The 21,698-nt window shown below is 48.3% G+C and overlaps 4 protein-coding genes across 9 annotated transcripts; 1 reads left to right on the top strand and 3 right to left on the bottom strand.

Moving 5' to 3' along the window:
- Positions 1–83: 83 nt before the first annotated feature.
- rapgefl1 (Rap guanine nucleotide exchange factor (GEF)-like 1) lies at positions 84–8,465 on the bottom strand. 2 transcript variants are annotated; one of them, XM_088317244.1, is made up of 16 exons: positions 7,995–8,465; positions 6,691–6,914; positions 5,170–5,248; positions 4,856–5,051; positions 4,683–4,780; positions 4,507–4,619; positions 4,063–4,230; positions 3,891–3,988; positions 3,532–3,654; positions 3,287–3,465; positions 2,994–3,084; positions 2,728–2,778; positions 2,562–2,649; positions 2,426–2,490; positions 2,256–2,310; positions 84–2,181 (listed from the first exon to the last, which is right to left on the bottom strand). In XM_088317244.1, the coding sequence occupies exons 1-16, from the start codon at positions 8,249–8,251 to the stop codon at positions 2,054–2,056; spliced, it is 2,013 nt and encodes a 670-aa protein (XP_088173370.1). In that variant the 5' UTR covers positions 8,252–8,465; the 3' UTR covers positions 84–2,053. The 2 variants fall into 2 exon arrangements, with proteins under 2 accessions (XP_088173370.1, XP_088173371.1); XM_088317245.1 differs by having other exon boundaries at positions 84–2,178.
- On the top strand, positions 7,918–20,817 carry sgf29 (SAGA complex associated factor 29). 5 transcript variants are annotated; one of them, XM_088317256.1, is made up of 11 exons: positions 7,918–9,290; positions 10,180–10,386; positions 18,196–18,274; positions 18,359–18,434; positions 18,511–18,583; positions 18,818–18,882; positions 18,958–19,087; positions 19,295–19,441; positions 19,815–19,850; positions 19,943–20,105; positions 20,500–20,817. In XM_088317256.1, the coding sequence occupies exons 3-11, from the start codon at positions 18,209–18,211 to the stop codon at positions 20,614–20,616; spliced, it is 873 nt and encodes a 290-aa protein (XP_088173382.1). In that variant the 5' UTR covers positions 7,918–9,290; positions 10,180–10,386; positions 18,196–18,208; the 3' UTR covers positions 20,617–20,817. The 5 variants fall into 5 exon arrangements, with proteins under 5 accessions (XP_088173382.1, XP_088173381.1, XP_088173383.1 ...); XM_088317255.1 differs by having other exon boundaries at positions 7,918–9,294; XM_088317257.1 differs by lacking the exon at positions 7,918–9,290 and having other exon boundaries at positions 9,909–10,386.
- Positions 8,982–13,958, bottom strand: doc2a (double C2-like domains, alpha). The gene is made up of 11 exons (XM_088317246.1): positions 13,712–13,958; positions 12,581–12,823; positions 11,839–11,918; positions 11,636–11,710; positions 11,346–11,455; positions 11,041–11,167; positions 10,764–10,823; positions 10,168–10,361; positions 9,969–10,050; positions 9,648–9,744; positions 8,982–9,206 (listed from the first exon to the last, which is right to left on the bottom strand). The coding sequence occupies exons 2-11, from the start codon at positions 12,816–12,818 to the stop codon at positions 9,070–9,072; spliced, it is 1,200 nt and encodes a 399-aa protein (XP_088173372.1). The 5' UTR covers positions 12,819–12,823; positions 13,712–13,958; the 3' UTR covers positions 8,982–9,069.
- On the bottom strand, positions 15,070–16,106 carry nupr1b (nuclear protein 1b). Its single transcript, XM_088317259.1, has 3 exons — positions 15,907–16,106; positions 15,594–15,730; positions 15,070–15,329 (listed from the first exon to the last, which is right to left on the bottom strand). Exons 1-2 carry the CDS (start codon positions 16,001–16,003, stop codon positions 15,603–15,605), a joined length of 225 nt encoding a protein of 74 aa, XP_088173385.1. The 5' UTR covers positions 16,004–16,106; the 3' UTR covers positions 15,070–15,329; positions 15,594–15,602.
- Positions 20,818–21,698: the final 881 nt, after the last annotated feature.

Genomic DNA, 21,698 nt, shown 5'->3' with positions numbered 1-21,698 from the left:
ATGACTCTCAAGAGAAATACAATATGAGCAAGATCAGATACAGACGACATACGTCTACGCGTCTGTCAGTGTAGACGTAAAGATCAGTCACACGTCAGCTTTTATTTTGGAAGGAACATGACAAGATTTTCAAGTGCAGAAAAGTCACATTACAAAGAATCCAGTTTGAAAAATATCCCACTTTCATATTCAAGCGTCAACGATCCGCCATCCTTCGCTAACGAACTAGCTTGTTCGCTAGCCACCTGTCGTCTCGAAACAACAACATGGTCGTCCTCGCTGTGAATGCGGCTAGCTGGCTCCGTGCCGCCGCATCCGATCGACGCAAAACCCGGCGACAAAACCAAAACAAGCTTGGACGCTTTTTACGTAAAATAGATTTTGCGTCTATTTACACTGCGGCTATTTACACAAACGTCCTAGCCTGAGTGATAAAAGTAGCAACGTGACAAGCGGTCGTCGTCGTCGTCTCGCTGGAATTGTCTTAAAAGCTTGGACTGAGCATTTTGGAAAAACTTTCAATTGTTGAAAAAAAAAATTGTGAGAGACATTCGCAAATAATCCCCGTTTATACGCATGCCACACAACAGAAAAAAAGTCATCAGATGAATTATGTCTCATTTTAACGTAATAAGTAAAATCAAATTATGTATCCTGTTAAAACGTGATTTATCACCTTCATGTGATAACTTTGCATGTCAATGCCGTCGACATTTTTAGACGCTAACTAGCTCACGTCATAATGTGAAATTTGTCACGCAAATTTGGGTTACCTTCTCATGATAAATCGTGAATTTTTTTTTTTTTTTTTGGTGGGGAAATGGCTAAATTGAGAAGTGCCGCCTTTTTTCGGCAAAAGTAGCCACGAGAGTTCACGAGTCAATTGAACTTGTCAAATTTTCCACATGGATGTAAGATGATCTCTACATCATCAGAGGTTTTATAAAAAAAAAAAAAAAAAAAAGTCCATCCGTCACTCTGATCTCAAAGTTTCATTGACAAATGTTCGCTCATTCGATTGACAACCGGAAAATTACAAAAAAAAAAAGTCATGATTTCTAGCTTATTAGTCGACAAATACTGTCTGCTGGTCTCCGTGGGGGCGGGGGGCACTTGAGACCATATCGGACTGAATACGACCCCTCGACTCGAATGACTTTGCCACCCCGTCCTCCAAATCCAAGCGCACTCAGCATTCTGACTGACGGTCGTTTTGAGGAAATCTTGTCACGTTGCTAAGAAAAGCATCGGAGGACGACTCGCCAGTGGCGGCAGTCGGCGCTTTCGTGCCTTGCAGTCCTCAAAAGGAAAAGTCCAGCTTCAACCTCACCTTGAGACTTTGGGACTCAAAACACATCGCTATGCTAAACATGTCAGTCAACCAAAATATTGTTGTGCACAACAGCAAAAAAAAAAAAACAATAATAATAGCAATATTAATAATAATAATAATAATAATGATGAGGTCGTCGCACGACAATAGAAGAAGAAGTAAACAAAACCTCGCAGCCCTGAGGGTCGTCAAAGTGCTTCGCCGGAAAATAGTCAAAACCTTTTTCCTGGGTGGAGGCGTCCGGTCACGTCACACGGAAGCCAGGAAAGGAAAAAAAGGAAAGGAAGTGAGGAACGCAAATAAGGAAAGGAATCCAAGTGAAATAAGGACGTGGGGAAGTGAATTAGGAAGTGAAGAAAGCAACCAAGGAAAAGGGAAGAGATAAGAAAGTAAAGATGTGATCAAAAGTGGAAAGGAAGTGAAAAAGGAAGTAAGGAAGATAAGAAAAGAAAGCAAAAGGAGGTAAATAACTGAAGTGGAGCGAGAAGTAGAAAAGAAGGAAGGAAGGAAATAAGGAGGTGAAAAAAGGAAATGACGAGTGTTGTTCACTGTTTGTGGGCGGGGCCCAATGCAAATGTTGCTTGTGCCAGTCTCCACATATCTTTCCACACGTTGTCTTTATCTTTGCGTGTGTCACAACATGAACTCTTGGCGTGTCCCCGTCACGTGTTTTGGGGGGAGGAGGGAGGGAAATCAGGGTGAGGGGGGGGGTAGTAGCTTCTATCCGTCTCTGGGCTCGAGTTTGCAGGACAAGTCGAAGAGCAGGTTCTGGTTGTCGATGACGTGCAGCTGCCTCACGTACGCTTTCGTCTGCAAATGGGATGGCGACGTCTCCGTATCCATGACTACTGGCGGGAACAAGCCCACTGTTAGCGCCCTGTGTACATGCGTGTGCGTGTGTGTGTGTGTGCGTGCGTGTTACCCAGTTGTCCACTGCGGTATCTGCGGATGCTTCGCACCATGTCAGCCACTTTGTGCTGCACAAAATCAATCAATCAATCAATGAAAACTTGATTTCTATACTCTGTGCAGTTGAGTCGATGTGAAAGAGAAGCAGGATTAAAATTGAGCCTTGAGGGACACCTTTCTTACCATTTTGTCAAAGTTGACAAGTTGGCCGTGAAATGTTTTGCAACTCTCGTGAAGAAAAGTCAAATCTGCCCAAAAAAAACCAAACGCAACGTTATTAAGAACTGGTGTGTGCGTGCCAGTGGGTGGCTGAACGTGCCTTTGAGCAGCAGAGGTGTGAAGGGGATGAGCGGCGGCGTGAGACTGGTGATCAGGTCTCGGTATGACTTGTGGTTCCGGGAAGGATCCTGATGGCAGCAAAACAGCAATTTCAACAAAAAGATTATTCAATAAACATATGCTATGCAATAAACAAAAATACTTACAGTGATGCTTTCAAACTGTTGAAACTGTTTCCGGAATTTTCCTGGAAGACCCTGACACACAAAACACATTTAACGTCATTCTTCACTCAACACCACAAAATAATCACATCTTATACAGTGAGGCCCCCCGGCATTGCCATTTCAGTTTTGTTTATTTTGGCTGTAATTCCACTGTAAGCCACAAGATGGTGACACAAATCCTTGCCCGCGCATCTCAATGGGTTTGAGATCAGGACTCTGTGTTGTGTTGTGTGCATGTGTGTTACCTCCCAGGTGAGCCTCAGTCTGCTGAGTGCCGGGTTGTCCAAGCCCAGGAGCACGGCCAGGAAGGACAGAAGGTCCTGCTGTTGTTTGCAGCTGAAACACACACGTGCAGGATGAATGTATTCGCGGGCTCGTCAAGAATGGGACTGCAGCAAAGATGCCTGCTAAGTGTGATGAGGACAGAGATGGACGGATGGGTGGCCAGAGAGACGGCTGGACGGACGGACCGACAGATGGATGGAAAGAGACAGAGACGGATCGACGTTGCTGTTTTTTTTTGTTTTTTTTGTCTCACAGCGCGGCAATCTTGATGAACTTTCTGAGCAGCTGGATGCGTTTGGGCAGCGAGTGGCACTGCAGCGTCTCCGTGGCGACCCAATGCTGAACCTCGCTGCAGCGCTGCAGTACCAACTCCAGGTTGAGGGGGCGCCAGCGGGACTGCTCCCCGTGGAACACGTAACATACAAACTCCACCTGTGGGGGAGCACCGCAAATTAAGCTACAGGACGCGACAGGGGCCGCGACTTGCTTTGCACCGACCTCGTGAACGCAGCTGAAGAGCTCCCAGTCGAAGGCCACCAGCTGGTTGGCCACTTCCTCGGCCGACATGTCGTGAAGTTTACTGTCTCCGGGCGTCCAGTGGATCTCCTCGGGTAGAGGGAGCTGACAGGACCGGGATGGAGATTGACGTGCTTCCTCAACATGTCATGAACACCACCGGCCTCCAGGGGGCCACAGCACGTTTTGATAATACAATAATTGCAAAATTGGACGTAGACCTTGGACGATTTTATACGAGTTTCAAGGTATAAAGTCATTCCAGGAAAATTAGTTCCTCAACTGGACTGATTGGATTGAATGGAACCTAAGAATTGTTATGTATAATAGCGGGTACTGACCAGGGAGTCGAGCTCGGAGGGTTGGCAGGTGAACAAATGCGTGTTGACCCCCAGCGTGGTGAAGACGGCTTCGTCGCTTGGCCGGAACACCGCCTTCTCTACGGGCACACACGAAACACGTGCGTCAGCGCGGCGACATTAACGCGCGTGACCACGCGGCCGGTGGACGGACCTCCGGCCGACGTGACGGCGACCAGGATGAGTTTGCCGGGAAGGAGCGGCCGCTCGTCGCTGTACTGCAGCTTCTCTCGCACCAACGCCAGGATGTCGCCCACGCGGCAGGACAGCCGGCTGCGGATGGTCACGTACGAGTGGTCGGGAGTGTACACTCTGCAAAAAACTGTGTGCGCGGACAGGCCGTTAGCTTAGCGTGCGCGTTAGTACGCTGCATTAGGAGGATCAGTGGTGGGCGGGCAAGGACAGCTGGGCCTATCGGAAACAGTGACCCACATTTACAACCCAAATTTGTTCCATAAAATTGCGCGAATTTATTCCAATTTTTTTTTTTTTTTTTTTTTACTCGGCTGGTAGTGAATGAGTTAGCGGACATGCTAGTTGGCGTAACTCAAGCCAGCAAATGGCCCGCCCACCACTGACGAGCGTGGGAATGTCGTACTCTCGTCAGAGCCCCTGAACGCCTCCCTGGGCTGCAGGCAGGCGTCGATTCGCCGGAAATGGCGGAAGAGCGGTCGCACCTGCTTCCTGCGGCTTTCCTTCTCCTCACTGCAACTGAACACACATACACACTTCACACCCCTCATCGTTTGTGCGTGTCTGTACATGCGCACGTACGAGCAGTGTAAGATTTGTGTCCAGCGTTCCAGTTTGACGACATCGTCGACCAGGTCAGGATGTCGACTCAGCTCCTGAAGCGCGCACACGTACAACTCCTGCGTGCAGGCACAAGCGCAGTGGTTGGTTGTTGGTCAAGGTGTGTAGTTGTTGTTGTGTAGTTGTGTAGTCACCTTGGGGAATTTGTCTCCCTCCTCCTGCAGGAGTTCTCGGTACGTGTCCAGGTAGCGAAAGGCCACGCTAAGCGCGGCCCGCTTCCTTCGGACGCCATCTGGCGTCGGCTCCGTCTCCCCGTACGGCTGACCCCCGCCGCCCTCTCCTGGCTCCTCCCCCTCGGCTCCCGGCCCCTCCCCCGCACGCAGACAAAACCTGAGCGTGACGTCAAGGAAGCGGAAAGGCACAACAAAATTCCTCGGTGAGCGTTGAGACGTGTCGCGATGCGTGTTGGGTCAGCGCCTCGTGTGCAGGCGTGTGTGCTGGAGGATACTGCTGCAGTAGAACTTGCTGGAAGGCGTCGGCCGTCAGGAAGATGGGATGAGTCAACATGAAGTCATCCAGCAACGTCTCTACACGCACAAACAAAATCATCACATTTGGACAAAATACAAAACAATGCCAAAGTCGGAGCCAAAATCCATCAGAAGGCTTTTGCAGTCATCAGGTCTACTGGAGATAAAAGCCTGGATTTTTTTTTTTTTTTTTAATTGATAAAATGTCAAGTAGAACAGTCCCCAGTCCAATTAGCCTCAGCATCTCGTTTAAATCAGCATGTTCGGCTTTATTAATTAGGAAACGATGACAAGCCCCCCCCCCAAATTCCCCTAATTATTTGGAATAATTTTGCTGAATTACATAAATGACATTTTTTAATGCTTGGGAGGAAATGTGCATCCATGCGCACACATGCTCTCAAAACATAGAACAAATAAATAAATAAAGGCACGTCTGAAGAAATGTGCGCGCGAGTGTGCAAGCTCATATGTGGGAGGCAAAACGTGCTGCAGTGGGCGTGTCGTACCAGAGTCCCCCCCCCTCTCTCTCTGCAGACGGTTGCCATGGAGACAGTAAGAGGATGCAGAGGAAGTGACATGACCACCTTCTGTGTGTGTGATGTGTGTTTCATCGCATCACATGATGATTATTTGAACTGGACTTATTCCCGTGATTATTGAATGATGTGTGTACGAATACTTATTTTAGGCATCCAATCAGACATCAGCAGTAAGTCAAGCCGCCACGTTAGAAAACAACCACACACACTCCCACACATTCACTATCGTGTGTGCGCGCATGCGCGAGCAACATTCCAGGACAAACATGCATGAACACACTGTTCTCTATCATTTTAAGTGCAGTGATTATGTAAGCGCACGCGTCTCAACAAGTTTTGGGGTGAGCAGGATGACAAAACTTAAATCCTGTGTGGGGCAATGAATGCGTCGATTGTTTTTAAGAATATTCCGTAACCTTTGCTTATTATTTTCTGTAGGCAGCATTCTTGCGCTGTGAGACAAAATCGGACAGGAGTTGCAAAAAAAAATAATAAATCAAATTGCCTAAAGAGACCACAAGATGGCAGTAGAGTACTACGTGAAGCTCCTCAACTCACTGTGTGACGGATGTGTCATCCTGTGAGTTAGTGTCGCTCACATATGGTGAACAAGGCCGTTTTCGTTTGCGTTAACTAACGAAATAACTCAAATTAAATTCACTCTTGCCCGTTTTTTTTTTAATCAAAGTCGCGCTTGTTCCTAATTTTGTCCACTAGAGGGTGCACTGACGACCACTTAAATAACGTAAAATCGACTGCTTCCGGGGACTTGATGCCTGATATTGGACTTGTGAAGGCTAAAAGATGCCCACTTGCTGGAAATGCCGCCCGCAGTGGGACTCAAGATGGCAAAATGTCTGGCGACGGCTCCAGTTGAGAAGCGCTGGTTTTGACGGAAGCCATTCATGATTTTTGCATACAAAGACGACGTTCGCATCAATCTAACGTGTTTGTCACCTGTGCAGTTGACAAAACGTTTTCCCGCCACGCTGTCCAGCACGGTGAGCATCAGATTTTGGGGCGTGTCGGCGTGAACGGCGGCGCCGGCACTCTCCACCGCCGGGCTGGCTTCGGAACTCTGTTCGTCGCCGGACAAGGACGGGCTGCGTGCGTCGCCGCCGGCCGAGCCGTTGAGCGACGCGCCGGCCAACGGCCAGGGGGGGGCGTCCTCGCTGTCGGGGCTGCGCGGAGGGAGGGGGAGGGGGGGGCAACAATCAAAGTTCTGCTCATCCCGGCAACGTCGTCATGTTCTCAATCAGCGCTATCGTGAATCAGTTGGATGTTTTGCGTGACCGAGCTCAGTTGACAAAAACTCGCTTTTCGTCCCGAATACGTGCCTTTCGAGTGTTGGATGCATGCCTTTAAGGGGCGGGGCCCACTGAGTGAGTTCAATGCCACTTTTCCCGCAGCTGTCAGCTTCCTGTTTAGCTGCATGTGTACCATTTATTGTATATGATTCCTCTCCAGACACGCATTGTTTTAACGCGGTTCCAGCGAGACGTCTGTGACGTGTACTTCGTCATCCAAGCGCTTGTTCCTGTCTTTCGCAAAAGCAAAAGGTTAGCTTAGCAATTAGCATGGCTTGTCTGCCTTTCCTTCTGTTAATTACTCATCGTAAGCCTTTTGTGAGAACGATACTTGTCAGAAGTGGAGCTTATTCGGCCCCATGGGGGCTGTGATTACTTAATTTTAATAACCTACCGACAGAACTTACTTCGCTCTATATTTTCTCATAGCACGACCGCTCCCATCTTGAATGCCTGACCAAAAGTTGACACATGTATGCATTTTAAACAGTATTTGTTAAAAGAAAGAATTTCCACTGCACTTTTTTTGTCTTTGTTTCAACTCGCGGAGCATGAATTTCATAAACATGCACTACAATAATCCGAATCATAAAACGCTTCCATTCATTTTGCCATTTTTAGTGGACTGGAGGATTTTTTTTTTGACATGATGCGATTTACTAGTGAACCATTCTACAGTCAGAGAGGCCGCACGGATTTCTTCTTCCACGGTCAGTGGGAGCAGCATCATGTCAGCGCATCCATTTCAAATGTGGATCAGTGTGACGGGCTGTATGTCATCGTTTGCAGATCCTGAGCCGAAGGATGTTCGTGACGTCATTGTGCTCGGTGCGTTGCGTAACAACGGCGGCCCCCGCAGCCCCCCATTCCCCTCCCTCCTTGCTCCTTCAAACAGCGGCTCGCGCGCGCGCACGCACACAAGCACACGCACGCACGCACGCCCCCGCCGCCTACCTGAAGACCTCGCGGGCCTGCCCCCCCTCTGGGGAAGGCTCCCTGAAGAAGGGGACGACGCGGGACAAGCTGGCCCTCCGACGCGACGCGGCGAATCCGCCACCGGCCTTGTCCGCTCCTCCACCGCCGCCTCCCGGTCCGGCTCCCGGTCCTCCTCCTCCTCCTCCACCACCACCTCCTCCTCCTCCTCCGGCTCGGCTGAGCGCGCTCGTCTGCTTCTTGAGGAACTTCTCGAGCGGCTTCATCCCCGCCGGCATGGCGGGGGCGGTCGGGGGGTTAAGAAGGACGGGACGGGTCGGGACGGGGGGCAGGCAGGCAGGCAGCGCGTCTACATCACAGGCGCGCGTCGCGAGACGCTTGTCGTCCGTCGGATGCCGCAGCCTCCCTGCGTCAGCCTCCCCCCAATAGCTTCGCTATGATGGCAAGTGCACGTTCGCGCGCGACGCTGGCCCCGCCCCCGCCGCTTGCTGCAGTCGCTCGCGGCGGAAGGAACGTCACGTCACGTTGCAGCACCAACGTGACGCGTCACTTGTCTTTGACGTCAAACGCAACCAGAACCCACTCTTGAGCAGCCTGGAATTACGTTAGCGCGTCCGCCATATTGAAGGTGGTAAATAGGTCCATAGAGCAGATGAGTCGGAACTACTGATACCCTTTACTGCAAATAATATTTCACAAGTCCTGCAACGTGTGTTCAGAACACCTGTATGAGTAAAATATCCATGTGTGTGTATAAATGTAAATTATATCTCAAGTCAACTGTATTTCTAACGCACTTTTCGACAACCACTTTAGTATACAAAGTGCTGTACATGAAGTCATACAATAACAAATACAACTAATGACTAATGAAAACAGTATAAAGCACAAAAATAGTAAAACCAGAACCATGTCTCATCATGATACAGGGTCCCATTTTTTTCTGTTGCAGCACATCACTAAATGTACGGTGCTCAATCGCTTCGTGTGCAGCAAAGAGTCGCCAACTGTCTTTTTAATTTTATTTATTTATTATTAGCAATGGTCTGCTGCCTCTTCCTGCATCTTCAGATGTTGCAGTCACATCGAGACAACTTCAGTCGTGGTTGCCGCTTTTGGGCAGCTGATTGGTCAGGATGTGCCAGCGCTCCACCTGCCGGCCTTTGTTCTTCAGGCAGTCGGTCCAGTGGCGAAGGGCATCGCCCAGCGAGCGAGCCCCCAGACACACGCCGCCTAGAAGGGAATTGGAGCGAACGCCCATGTGGTTAGCCTCAGCATCGGTGGACAAAGTATGGTCCGTGGGACGCAAAATGTGCAGTAGGTATGACTTACTGAGCGTTAACATGAAGGAGAGTCCTGGAGTGTAGGCCACCTTAACTTACAAGTGTAGGGAGCCGCATTTGTGTGTTTGACTTTTAGACGGAACGCTAGGCAATAATAATATTTTGATTACTTTGATGAATTGTTAACACTGGTTGGTTATAAATGTGTAAATTTTGTATTTAATTTATTAACTAATTAATAATTAAATTCTTAGAAAATGCAAAAATGAGAATTATTTTGTTGTTAAAATGAACTCAAATGTGGTCGGAAGTGCCAAAATTTTCCCAGCACTGTTTCGAGCTAGCCTGTCGCCTCTTAGCATGCTAACGCAGCATCGGCGTAAAATCCCACCTATGAAGTCGTTGGAGCGTCCCAAGTCGTAGTCCCACACCGTCACCTCCAGGGTCTTGTTGGCCAGCTCCGACAATGACATCTCGTAGAAGAACTCCTGTGCAGCACACGCACGTGCTTTAGGAAACATTCTGCAACAAATACTTGCATTGTATATCGGATATGTTTGCAGAATATTTACGGCTGAGAGGCTGAACTCAGAGGAGTTTCACAATTTCAAGTTCTCTAAACAATTCATCTATATGCAAAATAGTCGACTAATTTAATAATTGATTGGCTGTAGATTAATTGTTGCACCTTTAGTAGTTATTATTATTGTACCTCGTTAAATTCGGGGTTTAGGGTCCTTTTCATCACAGCAGTTTTGTGTTTGGACTTCTTGTGGATGTCGGGCTTCAGGTATCTGTCGCAAGGACCGCAAAATCTCAGCATACTCGTTAGGATATGTGTTGACTAGGCAAATGATTATCTTAGCACGCTGCTAATTATGCTAATAAAATGGCTAGGCTGTTCACGTGACATTTTGACGTAGGGGTCGGAGAAGCCGTTGACGTCCATGGCTGCCAGGTGCGCGCAACGCTTCACGCCCACGCAGAGACCTCCGCCGCCGTCCTCATCCGGCTCGTCATCGCCGCCGCATGGCCGAGGCAAGAACTGCAGCGAGAGGAGAAGGCGACCTCGTTCCTCCAAACTGTGCAGCTGTTCGTTCTCCCACTGCGGACAAGACGATGTCCGTCAGGTCAGTGGACCGATTGCCTTACGCGCTCGGCTTGTGCAGTACATGGGTGCCCTTTCGTAATCGTCCCTCCATCCTGATTCATAAAATGATCATCCTCCACCCCCGTCCGTCCTCGTCCTTTTAAATTGATTCCGTCCTCACATTTTCATTTACATTTTCATCACCCCCCCACAAAAAAAGTCTGTGCCGGCAGAGGCTTCATAATTCATAAACATTATAGACTATTTTAATTAAACCGTTTACCAAACCACCTTAGGCCACCTATAAGAACACCTTTGGCCACTAAAGATAAACCAGTTCCAAATAGAGTCAAGATAAAAATAGTTAAAAATAGAGCCGTCAAAAAATGTTCTGACCACTTCAAGTTCGGCTTTTACCTCTCGCAAGTAGCAGGAGATCCCTCGCAGAGCTTCACCCGTGATGCTGGGAGACGGAAGCTGCACACGCACACACGCACACACACGCGCACGTGCGCAATGTTCACTTAATCGTGTCTGAGTGAGCACGAGTGAGTGTGAGAAAGACTTTCTTAGTGAGTGTGTGTGACAAAGTGAATGAGTAAGTGTGAGTGTATGTGTTAATGATTTTGTGACACCGTGTGCGCGTGTGTGCGTGTGCGTGCGAAAGAGAGAGAGAGAGAGAGAGAGAGCGTACCGGCGGAGGGTGTTCCAGGCACGTGTGGAAATGTTTAGTGTGGTCCGCATTGACTCTTTTGAGAGAAATCCTGGACTCGCCGATCAACTCGTTGTGAGTCAACTTGTCTTCGTCGCACACAGTCAGCCTGCGGGGGCGCGAGGCGGGATAACGACAAGGATTGAAATAATAACGGCCCAGTTTGGGGGGGGGGGGGTCTTCACGTTGACATTGTGAAAAGTCATGTGAAGTCTTTTATGTGCAGTACATCGCAAATTTCAATTGTAGTTTGAATTTTTGTGACACGCACGGACACGCGCACCCACCTGAGCGTCTTCCTCTTCATGTCTTGCTGCGTGATTCCCACGTAGGTCAGCGTCTCGTTCCACTCCGGATTCAGAGAGTTGCGGATGGTCTTTGTCTTCAGTTTATTGGCCTGATGGACACACTTAGCATGGTTAGCATGTTAGCAACACCGAATCTTTTCCACTCTGGTGCAGGGGGCGTGTCTCCATCACTAGGAGGCAATATTTTTGAGATGCTGCTTGGTGTAATTAAAAAAAAAAACAATTTGAGAAGCAGTGTTGTTGGAAGTCGTGGCAGGTTACTGTCTGACCTTGCAAGCGCCTGGCAGCAGATGAACTTTGACGTACGGGTCCGCCAAGCCGTTGAAGTCCATCGGCTTCAGACCCTGTGGCGGGAAGCGTTACTGTATATTGACCGCATTAATGTGATTATCTTGACAAAAGGGTGATATTGTTTACATTGTTGGCATGACGGTGAGTGATTATGTTCCCGCACTTTTGTTTTGCATCTCACCTTGGCTCTGATCACGGTGCAATGCAACTGACTGGTCGCCTGCTCGTACCTGAGCTCAAACTCCAGAGTTCCCAACGCCGCTGCACACGACGAACAAACACAACCGACATCCCACAACACATCAGTGTGCCACGTTCCGTGTGATCATTTTTGCAGTAAATGTAACCACAAAATGGGAGGTCAACTTGACTTTATTTAAGTTTCGAATTAACTAATTCACTCCCATTGACGGATATAGACGTCAAAAAGTACATTAATTCTACCGGGGATGGCAGTGAATGAAATACTCTTCCCCATGCTAACGACAGCATGCTAACTTTGCGTGTATGCTACGTAGCCTGTAGACACACGCACATGCTGTGTCCCAATTTGTAGGCTGCATCCTCCCAAGGGCTCTTAACAGGCCTTCAAAGGCTCCTCCTCATGGAGGCTCTACCGAGTGCATAAATCACAACCAATTCGGACAGGCCTTGTGACCCGACGGTCTTCTGTGCTACTGTAACGTGCGAACGTCCAAGAGAAGAATAAGCGCGGTGTAGAAGAAGCGGGAAGCAACGTCGCCAACGGAAGAAAAAGTGCTCAAAAACAGCCTTCAATGAGGGTTCGTCTCCATGGAAACAAAGGCCGGATTTGAAGACTGGATTGCATTTTCTGGTCACTGGTCATGTGGCCTCTAAATTTGGCCTTTTGAGGACGCAGCCTACCAATTTGGACCCAGCCACAGAATGATGGCGAGCCTCACTGCAGTCGTCGCTGTCCGAGCCAATGGCGTCCACTGAGGTGTCGGCGTCCCCGCCCCCCTCGCCGGACGCCGTCCCAGAGGAGCCGATGCCCGATGGCGGGCTAGGGGAGGTGGGCGAGCGACGGGGGAAGTAGTCCGAGATCTGGCGGATGGGTCGGATGGGACCCGGACACACGTCGATGGCCATGTGCTCTCGGATGGAGATGCTCAGCTTCTTTCTGGTCCGCCTCGCGTTCATCCGGCCTGAACACGCGACGAGGATTGATTGATTGATTATTTCAGATGTGACATAGAGGTGAAACGAGGCCACCTGTCAATGTACAGACCACTTTTTGATGGAAACAGACGGCCTTTTGATCAACGCTGAACTTTTGATTGGATTCTTGATTCCTTTTGTGAGCGATGGCCCACAAAAGAACCGCAAAACGCAGAAAATCAAAGCGGACCACCTGTCAATCAAAAAGCCGCCTGTCGATGAAAACGGACCACTTATTGGTTGCTTCACAAGCAGTTTGCTCATCTGCAGCTGCGAGACTTTGTCGTCTGCGTTGAAGTCATGTGACATCAAATGCTAAGAACGCCCGTGAAAGGATTGACTCGCTCGCTCGTATCTCTGCGACCATTCTCGCCGTCCACAGATGTCTCCTTCCCAGCTCATTTTCACGCTCTTTTCATCGTCTCCTTCCAATCCTGACTGACAACCTTGTGTGTGTTTAGTGAGTGCGTGCGTGCGTGCGTGTGTGTGTGCGTGTGCGTGCGCGTGTGTGCGCACTTGTGTAGACTGAGGACATATTGATGCGCTTCACGTGACCGCCACAGGAGGGCGCTCCAGAGCGATGGATCTGAATTGCAGCAACTTAACGATTTGTAATTGCATATAAACATATTTAAATTCACTGTAAATCATAAATGTGTGCAACAATAAAAAAAAAGTGAAGAAGAGCACGTGGCATGTTTGCTCTGACCGATCATTCTGCATCACGACACATCATAGCAGTCCACATTGCGCGCAAACATGCTTGACGTGTCCACTTGTGGCTGCCTTCACTTTTGTTGCACTTGAGTGACGAGTGTTTGGGTGTGTGTGTGTGTGTGTGTGTGTGTGCGGGGGGGTGTGTGCGCGCGTCTCACCTAGTTGAGTTGATGCAGACGAAGCTGAAACAAGTGTAGTCCAGCAGATGAGGGTGTCAACTAACAGGTGGAGACGAAGGCGGGCGGTGGCATCCAGCCAGCAGAGGGGGAACAAGCAACCAGGCTTGGGGGGGGGGTCCGTTAATTCACTCCTTTTTTTTTTCTTTACCCTTATTTGTGCTCTTCCCTCTGTTTCCTTTCCATCCTGCAAGGAGACTTGAAGCTCTTCCTTTTATCACGATCCCCCCACCCCCCTTCCTCCCCAACACACTCTCCCCCCACTACAACAACACCCCCCTTTTGCAGATGCTTCGGTTGGGGGGGGGGGCTTTGGTGTGGGTGTAAAGTAAACGTAGCATCTGCTCTCCTCGTCTTTTTCGTCTTCCTTTCTATATAATTTGTGCTTAATGATAGTTAATGATACGTGGATGCATCCAACACACACACACACACGCGCGCACCCCCCCCTTCCCACCAGCCATCACTGCACTGCGCTCCCCATAACGCCAACACTTTTTCTAAATATTGCATCACATTATGATGAATATCGTCGTGTCATTTCTTCGTGTTCAATGTTTTTTTCTTCTTCATAACACAATCCGATTTTGTTGCAACAATAAAACACACACACACAGCCACACGTACACGTGTTGACTCACACATGTATGTACATGCTGAATTACATGCACTCACTCTCTCTCACACACATAAACACACAACGCCGTGTGTGTGTGGGTGTGTGTGTGTGTGTCTAGGGTGTTGTAGAGAGTGAGGATGGCCTTGATAAAATTCTCCGTGAATCAATTCCTCCCACGCAGCACACACACACACACACACACACACACACAGAGTAGTGGAATATTTTTGTGTTGGCAAACATTTCTGTTGCCTCCTGCTGGACATATGGACGAGGAAAGGAAAGGCAACTTTCTGTGGTGACAAGGAGCAGCTTCGTGATTCTTTCACACACACACACACACACACACACGCATGCACACGTTTGGCCTGACTGCTCGTCTGCTCCCTGGCCATCAGGAGTGGGGTCAAAGGTCAGCAGCTGCAGGTGACCTCAATAAGCGCCCTTGTCGACCGTGTGAGTGACACGCACAGAAACATGGAGTCGAGCTTGAGAAGGTGACGAAGGCGACAGCGTGGGCGTCGCACCTGTAGAGTGATTGATGACGAGCGCTCACGTTTGCTTGTTTCTGAACGGCGTTCTTAGAAACGTGTCTTGACTTAGATGATCATATTTGGAATGGTACTTGCTGTATTATTAGAAGGACACAAAAAATAGTGTGGCGAATATTTCAAAATTGTGCAGAATAGCGCCATGTGACTGTCAGTCCAGCAGAGGCCAGTGTTGCTCACGTCATCTTTATTGTTTCTTTTTTCAACAAACGATTTTTAAACATTATTTCGAAATCCACCATGTCAACACCCAAAGGTTCCCGCTGCCGTCACGCGCGCCACCGCCGCGGGTGGGCGCGTCGGGGCGGTGGGGGGGTCACAGGCAGCCGACGTGGTCGTCAGGACGGACGTCGGCGCCGGGACGGACGACGTGGTCGCTCCCGTGCCATTGTCACTGCAGGTCGTGTCCGCTTGAGCCGTCAGATGAGTCCTGGGGGCGTGGCCACAAACACGGTCAACACCGACGCACATGATTAAATTCCTTACGAATTCCATTTTGTATAAAAATACTGCAAAATAGAATGTGTTGAAATTAACTAGTTTTATAAATTGTCATTTTTGTACATCAAAGTCACAAAAATGAAAAGTGGTTTATGGGCCTTTAAGAGGCGGGGCCTACAGAGTGACATTATAAACTTGGCTGGTTATGAGCGTGAGGAGGGGAGTTAGGAAGAAAAAAAAAGTGCAGGTTGACCTTTGACTTTCACTCTTTGCTCTTCTTGTCGCTGTTTTGAAGTTTCTCTGCGATCTTGCGCTCGTGTCCGGCCGGGTTGTGCCTGTTGGTGTTTTCGCTGGCCTCCTTCTTTGTGCGGCCTTTGCGAGACGCCCCCTCTGATGATGTCATCATTGCCAGCGCGACACCGAGAAAAACAACAACAGCAACAACGATCAACCGTTTTCTATGTAGCTCATGCCAGCTGCCTTTGAGTAAGAGGCAGACTTTGCTCCCGGCCAATCGCAGGCCACACATAGACAAACATAAAAATGAAGATGATGATGCGGGCTACCTGTGTACTTGTCACTGAGGTTGTAGTATTCGTACTGGTCGTAGTACTGGTCCTCGAAGTTGCTAGGCTTCAAGTTCTTGACGTCCACGTGACTCATGCCGCCGCTTTACTCGTCGTCTCGCAGGCCAAATAAACAAACAGTCTGGATCTGGATCTGACTCTGACTCGCTGTGTTCTGGTGCTGCCTGCGTGTTTGTGTGAGATGGCGCTTTTATGGGATGGCCCAGTTCCCTCCCCCGAGCCGCCCCACTCCACTGTTTTGCTGGAAACTTCCAGGCTCCTCCTGCTATTGCATCATTTGCAGCTCAAGGTTCACTTTTCACACATTCCACAACACAAGACAAAATCAAGCAACACTTCCTTGTCGTGTCCCTGTGGAGTAGCGATTACAGGGAATGAATAGCTTGAAATGGGTCGATTAAAATAAGTGCTCAACTGCCAAAAGTTACCTAAATGTGAAAAATGTGCATTTCAGAGTGCTACAAAGATACGGGCCCAGTGTCCAGATCTGGACTGCTTTGGGATGAGCTGGACAAAAGCGGGAAAGTAGCCTTGAAGACTTTCCTTTTCCCTTGTAGAATTTAGGCCACAATGACTTGAAAATTGTGTTCAGCTGGTCCAAGAGAGCCACATTCAAGTCCCTCGTGTATTTTCAAACTCAGATTGTTTCTGTTTTTATTCAGCTCTCCAACTACACATTGAACTGCATGAATTTGAATTGTTCACATAGGGGAGCATTAAGCTGTAGTACCACCTTTGGCCAGTAGGATATGTGCAGTATGTGCACAGATGGCAATGCATGCATAAACGAAAAGGAGGATAAAGTTAAAACTAAGCTTATTATGGTGAATGAACAAAGTAAGAAAACCAAATTAGAAAAAAATGCTAAACTGATTAAAACTAACTAATCAGCTTAATTGCGCTGTTTTGGTCTTTGTCAGTTAATTTGTCGTCAATTAATTGGATATTTAAGCTCTCATGTTCATTTGATGATTGCGCAGCCGTGCAAAAGATGGAAGCTTCAACAGTTGTTTGGGAAATCACTTACTTTATTACACATAACAAGAGTCATCTGTCTTTGAACCATTAGGTTTTATGACCTCAAGCGTTAAATTTGTGACGTTTGCTACATAAAGCCGAAACTTAAAGCATTTTATTTTGCACGTGCTCCCGTTGAATGCTTGTGATCAACGTGTGTGACCTCGTTTCCTTGAGGTTTTTTTTTTTTATCTTTCCGCCGCCCCACGATGACCCACAACCATCCAACTTTTATCAGCTGAAAAACCAGGACAAGGTCGTTGACAAACCACAAGTAAAAGGCTGCAGAATGTCACACAACACACACGCGTTTTGTGTGCACGCGCGTGTTTGAGTGCACTCTGTTTGCGTGACACAGGTGCATTGGCGGAGAAGCAGGTCACACAAGATAAGAAGTAGTTTGCATTTGCTGAAATAACGCGTGCACCGCACTCGCGTGTGCAGACAATGCACATGATCAACACAATACATAGGGGGGCAAAGAAAATAATCTACATATATTTTGGGATATCAAATAAAATACTGGGGGGGGGGGCTTAAATGGAGCTACACCGATTTCTGACGGCCCCGGTTTGGCGCGGTTCCTCTGACCGACATTCCACATGCTGTTCGGCGCCTGGTGGTGTCCACCAGGTGGCAGTGCGCCCCGCCCGCCTCCGTTTCGACAGCAGGAAAAAGAAGACGAAGAAGAGCTGACCGGTAGAAGGGGAAGACGAAGCAACCCCGCTAGCAAGTGGACAACATTTGGAACGTTCATTTGTGTCCGTACGCCGCTTCTAATGCTTTTATGTCAATCCGTGCAAGTGTTGCCTGCTGATGTAAATGAATGTCATACAAGAACGCGTGCAGTTTTGTTTTTAGCTTGTGGCTAATAGTAGCCTAGCATAACATCAGTGCCGCTAGCACATTGAAGCGGACAGCTGGTAGTTCATCAGTTACAACATATATAATTACCATTATTATTATTTTCATTGTTATTGGTTGGCAACTCCAATTTTGGCACTCGCCCGTTTCTTTGGTTTTTGTTTTAGAAATAATGATTTTAAAAAATTATAAAAGTATTTTTATCCCTCATATTGGAGGACAACATAAATAGGATCCTGTTAAGAGGCGGAAATATGAAGGATTTGGGCGATTTTAAGTTCACCAAAGTCTCTAAACAATAAATGGATTCTTGAAATAGTTGTCAGTTAATAGTTGCACCGCTCACCTTTTTATGACAATATGTGTGATGTTTTATGTTAACATCAGTCAACATTAGGAGATGTCAGCAGATACCAAGATCGCTGAGCTGCTCACTGAACTCCATCAGCTCATCAAACACACGCAGGTCAGCTCGCATGTTGTCATCATACGTGTTTGTGTGCACTTCTGTCAGGAGGTCACAATATCAAATATGTGCACTGTGTTTCAGGAGGAGAGGTCACGCAGCGAGCACAACCTGCTCAACATCCACAAAACCCACGAGAGGATGCAGACGGAAAACAAAAGTCAGTAGGCGTCTTTCTTTGCCGCACGCCTCGTTCAGTACTTGATTCACTTGAGCGCCCACTTGTTGTCCCGCAGCGTCACCGTACTACCGCACCAAGCTGAGAGGACTTTACACCACCGCCAAGGCAGACGCGGAGGCAGAGTGTGGGTCAGTAAACTACGGTTGTCATGGAAACCATTGACACGTGTAAGGTGTTATCATGGTAACGGGATTTTGCATCGAACATGTCGGGGCAACACATGGTTGTAACGTGTGCAGACAATTGACAGTGTGTAAAATATTGTCATGGTAGCGCATAACAACCAGAGTGTTGTCATAGAAACACAAGAACATAACATGTCATGATAACATGGTAATGGTTGACGTTTGTCTGGTGTTCAGGATCCTGCGTCGCGCTCTGGACAAAATCGCGGAGATCAAGTCATTATTGGAGGAGCGAAGAATCGGTGCGTGCGCGCCTGCGTCCCATCCCGTCTTTCGCGCCACCGGCGTACACTAACGACACCTTTTGTCCATTGCAGCCGCCAAGATGGCCGGCGTTTATAGCGACAGCGACCCCCCCAGAAAGACCATGCGGCGAGGCGTTCTCATGACACTCCTCCAGCAGTCGGCCATGACGCTGCCGCTCTGGATCGGCAAGCCCGGAGAAAGGTACAGCGGCGCCGTTTTTTTACTTGACTCGCTTAATTTTGCTACTAGTGTATTTGTTATGCGTCGGAGTTGCGTGCCACATCCCCCCGCATACTTTTGTGCTTTTACTAGGGGCTCCACAATTACTGGAATTTGTAGCATCCGACAGTCTTGGCAGCCACGGTGACGTTAACCTGATCGTCTGCAATATTGACTTTTGAAATGCAGCCCGCCTCCTCTGTGTGGGGCCACGCCCGCCAATGGCGACTACGTGGCCAAGCAGGGAGACAAGGTGGCAGCCAGGGTCAAGGCGGTGGATGGAGATGAGCAGTGGATTCTGGCAGAGGTCGTCAGCTACAGCCACGCCGCCAACAAGTAAGCGCCTCACCTCGCCTCGCCTCCTCTATTTTCTGATCGGTCGAGTCCAAGTAACAATGTGACAAGCGTCAAGTCTGAGATGTCTGCCATCTAGCTCTAAACACTGTTATTACAACTTAAAATGGATCAGCTACGGTACACATTTTTCTCATTTTCAAAGATTAATCAAGGTCCACGACCGTGGGCTGACAGTTGAGCTGCTGTGTCAAGTGCCAGAAATTGTATATAAACAGTTTTTCCCGGGTCAAATGGAGGTAGAGGTGGCACCATTTGGATTTTCTTGTTGTTGAACATTTCAAATGACAAAACAGGACCCGTGCTTGTGGTGACGCAGCTTGCTGCCACACTCAACATTTGTGACCTCTTCCAGGTACGAGGTGGATGACATCGACGAAGAGGGCAAAGAGTGAGTATGCCGGAAGTTCATTGTCAGCCACACTGCCAGGATCTGATATCACTTCCTGTGTGTGTATGTGCGTGTGTGTGTGCACCCGCCAGGCGACACACACTGAGCAGACGTCGCATCATCCCGCTGCCGCAGTGGAAGGCCAACCCCGAGACGGACCCCGAGGCGCTCTTCAGCAAAGACCAGCTGGTGCTCGCCCTTTACCCGCAGACCACCTGCTTCTACCGGGCCCTCATACACGCCCCGCCGCACAGGGTCAGTCTCACACACACACGCACGCTAAGTGACCCTCACTCAACTTCATTGCACCTTGCCTCAACTGTTGGATCTTTCACTACTTTTTACTTTAGTGTCAAATTCACAACAGAAATTTGATCTGTGAGCATTTTCTTGTATGCCTTTCTGTGACTCATCCGGTCTTACCGATCTCATGGATTAGCTGCACTTATTCAATTGAAGAGCTGCTCACTAATGATAATTTTAATAATAGATAAATTTGTCGATAATTTTTTGAATAATTGGGGAATCCATTTTTTTTGTTGTTCTTAAAAACATTCTATCCGAATTTCCTGCCCTGTATTATACAAATATGGCACATTATTTCACATGGACAGTGCAGAAAATGACGGTGTGTTTGACGTTAATGCAGCCCCAGGACGACTACTCTGTGTTGTTCGAGGACACGTCGTACGCCGACGGCTACTCGCCGCCTCTCAATGTGGCTCAGCGTTATGTGGTCGCCTGCAAGGAGAACAAGAAGAAGTAAACACAAAAAGTGTTCACAAGACACCACCAGACATCCCCTGAGCCTCAAGCCGCAAATGGTCAATCAAGGAACTGCTTCCTGCCCAAAAAAAAAGCTTTTTCTTTTTTTAAATATACAATGAAATACATGTGCATTAAATATTAAGACTGTAAATAGTAAAACTATGAAATTGTTTTTGAATATTAAAGGGTACAGAATGAACCGTGTGTTTGTTAATGACCATGTAATATAAGTGTGACATCACTTTTGCATATAAGTGAACTCCAGTTTATCAAGGTGGTGCGTTCAAGAGCAGGGTAAAACAACACTCGTATACGTACTCAATAGGCCACATGCAACGCCCAAATGTCCTATATGTCACAATTTGGGAAATTTCATTTTTTTTCATAAATCTGCAATCGAAGCTATTTTGGAATCCTCTTTAAGTGAACGAGTTGGAAACGTGGTTGCTTTGTTCAGCCCAGTTCAGTTAGCCGTGCTCGCCCAACTGTCACCCACAGGTGGCAGTGTCACCTCCGGGGACACGTTCCCAGACGACGAAGAGGAAGGGGCGCTAGGACTCATTTCCCAGGATGCATTGCGCGTGCTGACAAGTTGGCCGAACTGAGGCGGAAGCGATACCAATGTCAGTCATTTTGCACCGTGATTGATGATGGTCATCGCTATTTGTTACCGTAGTCAATCTCGAGCGTGTTTTATTTCCTCCGCAGGGACGCCAGAGGACACCAGAAAACTGATCAAGTTGATGGTCGAGCATGAGCAAGACTTCTTCCAACCAAGATTTTGGGCCAAAAGGATGTGGGAGTATGTAAAACACACTCATGGGTCCCATTGGCGTTGGATTGGTTGGGTTACGGTGGAACATCTGCGTTCTTGTTTGTCGACAGGAACGTGGTGAGAGAATTGGGGCTCCGGGGGAAAATCACGGCGAAACAAGCTTCCAAAAAATGGTGGAGAAATATGAGGTAGGATGTCCCAAATGCTTTCTTTGGAAGCCGGTTATTGTGACTTCAATTACTTAGGAATATTTCTTTGTATCTTCTTGAAGAAATTGCAACTGTTGAGAAGTGGCTCGTCGAGCG

The sequence above is a fragment of the Idiotropiscis lumnitzeri genome, chromosome 15 (genome assembly GCF_059441095.1).
Source record: "Idiotropiscis lumnitzeri isolate Australia: NSW breed Sydney's pygmy pipehorse chromosome 15, RoL_Ilum_1.0, whole genome shotgun sequence".
Classification (NCBI taxonomy): domain Eukaryota; kingdom Metazoa; phylum Chordata; class Actinopteri; order Syngnathiformes; family Syngnathidae; genus Idiotropiscis; species Idiotropiscis lumnitzeri.
This window is presented reverse-complemented; position numbering and strand designations above follow the sequence as displayed.